This window comes from Dipodomys spectabilis, unplaced genomic scaffold, assembly GCF_019054845.1.
Source record: "Dipodomys spectabilis isolate Male_0828 unplaced genomic scaffold, ASM1905484v1 ptg000018l, whole genome shotgun sequence".
Lineage (NCBI taxonomy): Eukaryota > Metazoa > Chordata > Mammalia > Rodentia > Heteromyidae > Dipodomys > Dipodomys spectabilis.
In genome coordinates, this window is record NW_024870695.1 from 3,591,583 (window position 1) to 3,600,756 (window position 9,174).

Below are 9,174 nucleotides of genomic sequence, written 5' to 3' on the forward strand. Positions count from 1 at the left end.
CACGGGTGTATCACACACTGATGTAAAAACCTAAGCCTGGTTCAGCTCTGTCAAGGATCCAGTGCTTTTGAGAACAATGACTTAGTCAGAAAGGTTGGTCTGAAATTCATCCAATCTAATCTGGAATGCTACCCTGGCCCTGTCCACAGCACATATCCAAGATCCCACCACCAGCTACTCTGCTTAGGATGGTGTCACTGCTTCCTTGACTTCATTGCAGATCATTATCATCTCTTCTGGGATGTGACCATCCACCTTTCCTGCTGCTGCAAGATGTTCTCTGCTCCCTACAGGTACCATGAGCAAGATCAGCGACTCGGTGAAGCAGGCCCGGAGCGCGTTCAATTCAGGTCGGACGCGCCCGCTGCAGTTCCGGATCCAGCAGCTGGAGGCGCTGCAGCGCATGGTCAAGGAGCGCCAGACTGACATCGTGGACGCGCTGGCTGCCGACCTGCACAAGGTGCGGGGGTCCCCAGGGCAGCGGGGGGCGCGGGAAAGCTGGGCAGAGATGAGACAGGACAGGGCGGGGGAGGGGGCCGTTGCAGCTTGCTCATGACGTATTTACCGTGTATCCGGGGCTACGTGCCCAGGACCACACTCTCCCCAAACACTGCAAGTGTTATAACCATGTTATAAGAGGGGAAACAGTGAAAGGATTGGGGGATGATTTGGGGGTGGCGTGGGGCCGCCACACCTACCACCTGCTGAGATGAGGTTCACTTCCTTCTTCCTTCTTTGCTGGGCAGGGTCTCTGTCTGGTCATATGTCACCTTTCTCTTCTTGCCTTCTTGATCTAGTCTGCAGCAGGGCATCCATTTCAACCATCTGCCTGCGTGATAACCCAAACTTCGAGTCCCCTCATCCCTCAGCCCCATTGAGCCCTCCCTGGTTCTCCACATCCGGTGGCAGACCAGAGCTTCTTCCTCCCTCCCGGTCCCCAGGAGGCCGCTCCATCCCTCAGCCTGATAAAAAGCAGATACTTCCCAATTTCCAAATGTTTCACCTTGCTTCTACCCTATTTGTACCTGGGAGGAGAAAGGAGGTGCAGGTGCACCCCCCAATAATCCCTCTAGGTCACATCTCTACTGTTTCATGGCTTACCTACCAAGTATGCTCTGTCTGTGCTCCTGAAGTTTTAAAAATGGCTAAAGACAGCCGGGCACCGGTGGCTCACACCTGTAATCCTAGCTACTCAGAAGGCTGAGATCTGAGGATCACGGTTCAAAAGTCATCCTGGTCAAGAAAGTCTGAGACACTCATCTCCAATAAACCATTAGAAAACTGGAAGTGGCACTGTGGCTCAAGCGGTAGAGCACTTGCCTTGAGCTGAAGAGAGCAGAGACAGTGTCCAGGCCCAGAGTTCAAGCCCCATGACAAAAAAAAAAAAAAAAGCTAAAGATTTTCTCACTGTAAACCACAGTGAAAAAATTCACCCTGATGGTACCAAGTTCATAAAAATGGTGTACATTTACCCAGTGAGGAGGCTCATTTTTTTTTTTTTTGGTCTGGTCATGGGGCCTGAACTCTGGGCCTGGGCACTGTCCCTCAGCTCTTCAGCTCAAGGCTAGCACTCTACCACTTGAGCCACAGCGCCACTTCCAGCTTTTTTTTTTTTTCTGCTTATGTGGTGCTGAGGAATCGAACCCAGGGCCTCATGCATGCAAGGCAAGCACTCTACCACTGAGCCAACTTCCCAGCCCGAGGAGGCTCATTTTTATAATCTCAGATATTCCTGAGCTGGAGACTGGGGGTGGGGATTGTGGTTCAAGGACAAATGGGGCAAAAGTTTAGTGAGATCCTATTTCAATCAGTAAGCTGGGCATGGTGGTGCACACATTTTAATCCTAGCTACTTGGGAGGCTGTAGGAAGGAAGAGTTTGGTCTGAAGGAGACCCCAGGCAAAAAACACAAGACTCTACTTGAAAAATACCAAAAGCAAAAGACGGTTGGAATAAGGCTTAAGTGAGAGTATCTGCCTAGCAAACTTGAGGACCTGAGTTCAAACTTTAGTACTGCCAGAAAAAAAAAAGTACATATTTGTATCTGTGTCTCCTCTCTCCTTACCCATCTTCTACTCCAGGAGGACCTAAGCCCCTACAGCAGTCCTTGGTCCCCTGTCTGCTCCCTGCCTGCAGCTTTTCTCCTGATCTTAGAAGCTTCTTCCCTGTACCCACTTTTTTTAGGATGGTCTGCGAAAGCTGCCTTTCCAAGTTCAAGTTTCACTTTGTTCCATAAGCTTTCCAGACAGCACATCAATTCCATTCCTGTGACCTTCAAATCTATTCTCCATTCCCTCACTAGCCTTGTCCCTCAGGCACCTCACTAGGGACAGATCCAAATATGCCAGGGCTCCCAGTCTGGTAGAGAGGAGGGGCCCTCTACTCTGCTCAGGCTGGGAGCTGACTGGGAGTCCTCTGTAGAATGAGTGGACTGCCTACTACGAGGAGATAGAGCATGTCATGGATGAAATTGAGAACACGGTCAAGAATCTCACAGAGTGGGCTGCTGATGAGCCCGTGGCGAAGACTCGTCAGACCCAGCAGGATGAAGCCTACATCCACTCGGAGCCCTTGGGTGTGGTTCTCATCATCGGTGCCTGGAACTACCCCTTCAACCTCACCATCCAGCCCATGGTGGGCGCCATTGCTGCAGGTAGGGGGGAAGGGGGTGTCTCTTCTGGGATGGGCTTGAGCCTGTGGGGAGATGAGAGAGTCATAGGATGCTTGCAAGACCAAACCATTTAGCTAGGTCTCCAAGTGCCCAAGGGCAGGCAGGATCAGGTGTTCACAAAGCTAGCTGGCCCTATCCCTGTATATGTGGGCAGGAGATGGCCCACTCTCAGCCAATACGTATCAAGAGGGGCCAGCACTGCTCTGGGTAGGCCCAGGCCTGAATCTCTCTCTCTCTCTCTCTCTCTCTGTATCCTTTCACATTTTCTTCCCTGACCCTTCAAGCGCAGCACTAGATAGCATGTGCCAGTGTATGTACTTGGGCGTGCTCCTGAAGTATGTACCTGTGCATATTTCTATGATGTATGTCTGAAACTCTTCCCTTCTTTTTCAGAGGACACATATGATGGAGGCTCTAGGCTTGGTCTGTGTGTGTGTGGGGACAGATTGTTTGGAGGGTAGCCTGGGTGTGACCCTGACTCTGTGTGCTCTGCAGGAAATGCAGTGGTCCTCAAGCCTTCAGAGGTGAGCGAGAACATGGCCATCCTGCTGGCTACCATCATTCCTCAGTACCTGGACAAGGTGAGGTACTCTCTAGGGCTCACAGGTAACTTTGTTGGGGCCAGGCCTTTGGGTCTTGAGGAATAGCAAATTCATATTTTTTGATGGTAGTGGGGATTGAATTGAGGGATTCCAGCTTGCTAAGCATCCACTCTACCAAGTGGAAGAGCCATTTGAGTTACTCTCCCAGCCCAGGAACAGTGAGTTCTTGCAGCATGGGTCTAGCCACAGATGGGAGAGAATGTAGCCTTAGCATTTGCCTTCTCCCATTGGGGTGAACTCCATCCAGGTGGAATGCTGAGTAGCAGGGCTGCTAGTCTCAGCCATTGCCCATTCTACATGCTTGGCTTTTGCTGAGCCAACCTCTCTCTTCTTGTTTGGAAGGATCTATACCCGGTGATCACTGGAGGTATCCCTGAGACCACAGAGTTGCTCACTCAGAGATTTGACCACATCTTGTACACGGGGAGCACAGGTGTGGGGAAGATTGTCATGGCAGCTGCTGCTAAACACCTGACCCCTGTCACACTGGAGCTGGGAGGCAAGAGCCCTTGCTATGTGGACAAGGATTGTGATTTGGATGTGGCCTGCCGGTGAGGATCTGGGGTTGGGTGGCTGCAGCAGCCTTCCATTTGTCTTTTGACACAGACCTGTACCAAAGCACTGTGGTTCTGCTCTGCCTAGCACAGATGCTCTCCACCCCACAGAGCTCACCATCCTCAGCAAAAGCTGCCAGGGTAGTGGGAGTTGGGCAGAGGAGGGGGACTCCATTCATAAAGAGATATAAGGATCCTGAGGAACCTTCTTAGAGGGGAGAGCTCCATGTGGAGCTCTGATCACTTTGAGGGTCACTGGGGAAGGAGTACTCTAAGCAGGGACTGAAGAGAACAGTAGGCCATTCAGGGCATGGACAACGTTGCTAAGTCCAGTCTTCTGCTGGGGCATGGGCTGATATGAGGTCTGGTTCTCATCTCTGGATGGAGGACTTGGATCTGCATTGTCTCACCCTAGCCATGGCTCTGGCTACCTTTGTATCCTTCATGTGTGGTCTCTCCAAGTGGAGGGATGACATCTAAGCCTTTACGAACATGATCAAGCTGGACATGATGGGCGCACACTTGTCATCCTTGGTGGGTGGAGGTAGGAGGATCTGGAGTCCAAGGCCAGCCTGAGCAAAGTCATGATAATCTAACTCAAAAACAAAACATAAACCAAAGGACTAGGGATACCTTCAGTGTATGGTACATCACTTGCCTAGCATGTAAGAGGCCTTGAGTTCAATCTCTAGTATCTCAAACAAAAGAAAAGAAAAAAAAAAACAAAGAATGAAAGACAGAAAACCTGTTCACCCTAAATGTGCTAAGAAATCTCCCACCTGTCACACAGTGGCTCCGGGAGGGGCTGGGTCTGTTGAATCCAGTGGGCTGAAGTAAATAGGTTGCTTTAATGGGACTCACTGGTGCCAGCTCACAGCCTGTGGCACCTGTGGACCAGTGGGTTCTCCTCTAGCCTTGATCCTGTGTACACCGAATAAGACATACGTTCTCAGGAGCCTCTTTGAATGTTTTCCACTTGGGGTTTTTCACAGACGCATTGCCTGGGGGAAATTCATGAACAGTGGCCAGACCTGTGTGGCCCCTGACTACATCCTCTGTGACCCCTCGATCCAGAACCAAATTGTGGAGAAGCTCAAGAAGTCACTGAGAGTGAGTGTGGGCCCCAGGGCTGAGGAGGGGTGGGAGATGTATGGTAGAGGTGGGCATGATGCCACCAGTGATTTCTAGAACTCTTGGAAATCCCAGATGGCTTTTATTTTGATCAGAAAAGGACTATGCAATGCAGTTAATTTGGAAGAGACTAAAAATCAGAAAGGGGGGAAAATGCCTCACCCAGAATCCCATTCTCCTGGCATATGGCTGGGAAGCCTTTGGCCATAATTAGGGTCTGTGTCCTTCCCTGAAGCCTCCCCCCATCCCATCTCTTCTCAGGAGTTCTATGGGGAGAATGCCAAGCAGTCCCGTGACTATGGAAGAATTGTCAGTGACCGGCACTTCCAGAGAGTGATAAGCCTGATTGAGGGCCAGAAAGTGGCCCACGGGGGCACCTGGGATGCGGCTTCTCGCTACATAGGTGTGTGCCCAGCCCTCAAGAGTGAGCCTATCTGCCTGCCTGGTCTTCGGGGTCCCCAGCAAGTTTGTAGCAAGTGGGCACAAATATTTGACAAGACATGTTTTTACTAGTGGGCTGGTGGTAGGTGACCCCCCCCCCCAACCCCCATCCTGAGGCTCTCAGCCAGTGGGGGCAGAAGACAGCTTTTAAGAAGCCCTCTCTCAAGCTGGGTGTGAGAATATGGTACCTGTAACCCCAGCACTTGGGAGGCGGAGGTAAGAGAATCAAGAGTTCAAGGCCAACCTGGGTTACATAGTGAGACTCTATCTAAAGAACAACAAGAAGGAGGAGGAAAAGGAGGAGGAAGGCGGGGAGGAAGCAGTCTTCTCAACCCCAGAAGCCTCTATTCCACAAGGCCAGAGAGAGGCTCCATTTCCCTCATCTCTGATGTGAGCAGTGAACAGATCAATAGAGGCCACAGGAGCTCTAGGTGGGCCAAGCTGTGAGAAGTCCCCAGTACACAGGCTAGGGAACTGCCAGATGGGGCAGAGACAGAATAACTCAAGTAGGGATGCTGGTGGCCAGCAGGAATAGTTCAGACCGAGCTTCTGTCCCTAACTACTAGTCATAATCTGCCAGGATGGAGTCTTAGACACAGTGGGACCATGGAAATAGCTCTCTGGGGCCTTGTCCCTAAGCCTGAGCAGCTTTATCCACAAAACAATGGAGGCAGGAGCTTGAGCTTACACCGGCTGGCTGCCTGGAGGGTCTCAGCACCAGCAGACTCTAGCTCCTTTCCTGCCTCAGCCCCCACTATCCTCATTGACGTGGACCCGCAGTCCCCGGTGATGCAGGAGGAGATCTTTGGGCCGGTGATGCCTATTGTGTGTGTGCGCAGCCTGGAGGAGGCCATCCAGTTCATCAACCAGCGCGAGAAGCCGCTGGCTCTCTACGTTTTCTCCAACAATGACAAGGTGGGCTTGGGAGTCCTCGCAGCACCCTGGGCTCCAGGGCACAGACTCAAAGAGGATTTAGGTGATTCACAGATTGCAGCTTTGCTGTTCAATCCTGTGTGACCCTGGGCAAGTTACTTAACTTTTCTATGCCTCTCTGGCTTCATTTCTAAGATGACAACAGCAGCATCATACGAGAACTATGAAAAAGGTAGCCGTGGGCCTGGTGCATTGTGTGGTCATGGGAGCTATCATGTGATATTTGGGGATGACTAGAGATGGTGGCTGGGGCTGAGGATGTGGAAGGCAGTGGCTGGGGTTCTGGGACATGCTCAGACTGGTGGGGGAGGCAACCCTTGGGCAGTATGAGGCCAGCATCTGGTTCTTGATGTAGGTCATTAAGAAGATGATTGCGGAGACATCGAGCGGTGGAGTGACGGCCAACGATGTCATTGTTCATATCACTGTGCACTCTCTGCCCTTTGGGGGCGTGGGTGAGTCTGGGGTTGAGCTCACTGCCTACTTCCATCCCTCCCTCTTTTCCATCCCTCTCCCTTCCTTTCTTCCTCGGTCCCTCAATTTCTCCCTCACTTTCCCCCAGGGCAGGAAAAATCCATCTTGGAAATTAGGCAGACCAGGAGCAACCTGGGGCTTCAGAGTCCCATTGACCTCTCTCATTTGGTCTTTGGCCTCTGTCTTGGAGCCTTATGGGGTCCTAAAGGTCACCTGACACTGGCTGGTTTTACAGGGATTTCAAATCAGGGGGTCATATGGCCATTTAGTGGTATATCTGAAAGCAAATTCTTCCTGGGCACTTTTTGTCGTCTTTGGCATGGATACCCTGAAGGACTCCCTGGGGACTTGATTTCTCCAGGAGCTCAAAAGCAAAAGGGACTCAGGAGGGTTTTCAGCACAACCTGGGGCCAGGTTCTCAAGCAGACATGTCTCCATAGGGTACAGTGGTATGGGGGCCTACCACGGCAAGAAGAGCTTCGAGACCTTCTCTCACCGCCGTTCTTGCCTGGTGAGGTCTCTGCGGAACGATGAAGTCCACAAGGCCAGATACCCCCCAAGCCCAGCCAAGGTGAGAAGTGGAGAAGGGGGGGGCAAGTGGGACAAAGGCAAGGCCTTGAGCCTCACTGTCCTCTCCCTGTCCTTCCTCACAGATGCCCCGGCACTGAGGAGGGTTGCTTTGCCTGGCTAGTTCATGCTGTGCTCCAATGGAGGGTAGATGTCCTCATTTGCTTTCCTGCCCCTTGAAGCATTGCCTCTGGGAGACCCCAGACTTGACCTCTTGCTCCTCAGCCAACCCAATCAACCTGACTCTAAGATGGACCCTGGGCCTTCCCTTTCCAAGCAGTGCCCCTTGCTAGACACAAAGAGACCAATAAAGCTTTTTAGAATGGAAAACATTTGTGCAATTTGTCCTCTGCACCTTCCAGTCATCAGCTGTGTCCAACCTGACTATTCTGCCCTCCTAGTTTGATTATTCTGATGAGCCCAAGAAGGTTTCCTCCCACACTCTCAGGGCCTTGGGGTCAGGGTGAAGATGATTCACAAGGCTGTGGCAGAAATGACTGAGAGTCATAGGTTAGCCTGGGCTACACACATACATAGAGAGATCCAACAAAAGCAAACAAACATTAGGGATGGGATGCAGCTCTGTGGTAAAGTACTTTGAACTTGGTCCTGGGTTTCATCCCCAGCACGCACATGCGCTCTCTCATTCCCTGTCTCTCTCTCTCATCCTCTCTCATTCTCTCTCTCTCTCTCTCTCTCTCTCTCTCTCTCTCTCTGCAGGAATACAACGTTCAGAGAGCTTACACCCAGCCTTTCAGTTTGTGTGGGCAGTATCCAAAGACAAAATGACAACAAATCTAGCTTTAAAGACTTTAACTTGGGGGCTGGGAAGGTGGCTCAGTGGTAGAGCGCTTGCCTTGCATGCATGAGGCTGTGAGTTCGATTCCTCAGCACCCACATAAGCAAAAAAAGAAAAAGAAAAAAAAAGACTTTAACTTGGCTTTTACTTGCAATTCTAGAATGAGATCTACTGAGTAGAGGAGGTTTGCCATAGGGGAAGAGGAAAGCAGACACACAACAAAAACAGATTTATGGGCTTGAAGTTACTTTCCTTATAGGGTTAAAATAAAAGGCTTAAGTAAATCGAGCCCCTTTTGGTTGATTATTGTGAATCTTCTGTTGTTGTTTTTAAAGTAGATTGTTTTAGAATTCAGTTTAATTATGAGGCATCTAGCACATTTTTTTTTTCTTTTTGGTCGTGGGCCTTGAACTCTGGGCCTGGGCACTGTCCCTCAGCTCTTCAGCTCAAGGCTAGCACTCTACCACTTGAGCCACAGTGCCACTTCTGGGTTTTTTTCTGACTGGTTTATTGGAGAGTCTCATGGACTTTCCTGCCCAGTCTGGCTTTGAACTGCAATCCTCAGATCTCAGCCTTCTGAGTAGCTAGGATTACAGGCATGAGCCACCAGTGCACTGCTGTTTTTGCAAATTTTTGACAGATTGCCTTAGTGCTTATTCAAAATTAAATGTTTTTCTTTCTTCACTGCCTCTGTGGAGACTTTTTATGGGGTAGGAGATTCTGAGTTTAATATTTCTCAACACCAGTTGAAGAGTTCAGGAAACACTGTCTCTTTGGTATGCTGACGGTTTAAACTGAGGGCTGGAACAATGACCAGCCTGTATTGGTTACTGAATAAATATATGAGTGAATGGGTTTAAAGGCATCAGTGGGCTGGGCACTGGTGCCTCATGCCTGTATTACTTCTCTGGAGGCGGAGATCTGAAGATTGCAGTTCAAAGCCAGCCAGAGCAGGAAAGCTGGAAACTCTTTTTCTTATTGTGAAAATACCATACAGAGGGGT

At 50.5% G+C, this 9,174-nt stretch overlaps 1 protein-coding gene across 1 annotated transcript; it reads left to right on the top strand.

Annotated features, from left to right (window-relative positions):
• Nucleotides 1-298: 298 nt before the first annotated feature.
• Nucleotides 299-7,666, top strand: Aldh3a1 (aldehyde dehydrogenase 3 family member A1). The gene is made up of 10 exons (XM_042673943.1): nt 299-460; nt 2,421-2,652; nt 3,166-3,251; nt 3,615-3,823; nt 4,819-4,936; nt 5,219-5,360; nt 6,147-6,313; nt 6,687-6,786; nt 7,246-7,376; nt 7,459-7,666. Exons 1-10 carry the CDS (start codon nt 299-301, stop codon nt 7,471-7,473), a joined length of 1,362 nt encoding a protein of 453 aa, XP_042529877.1. The 3' UTR covers nt 7,474-7,666.
• The last annotated feature ends 1,508 nt before the right edge of the window (nt 7,667-9,174 follow it).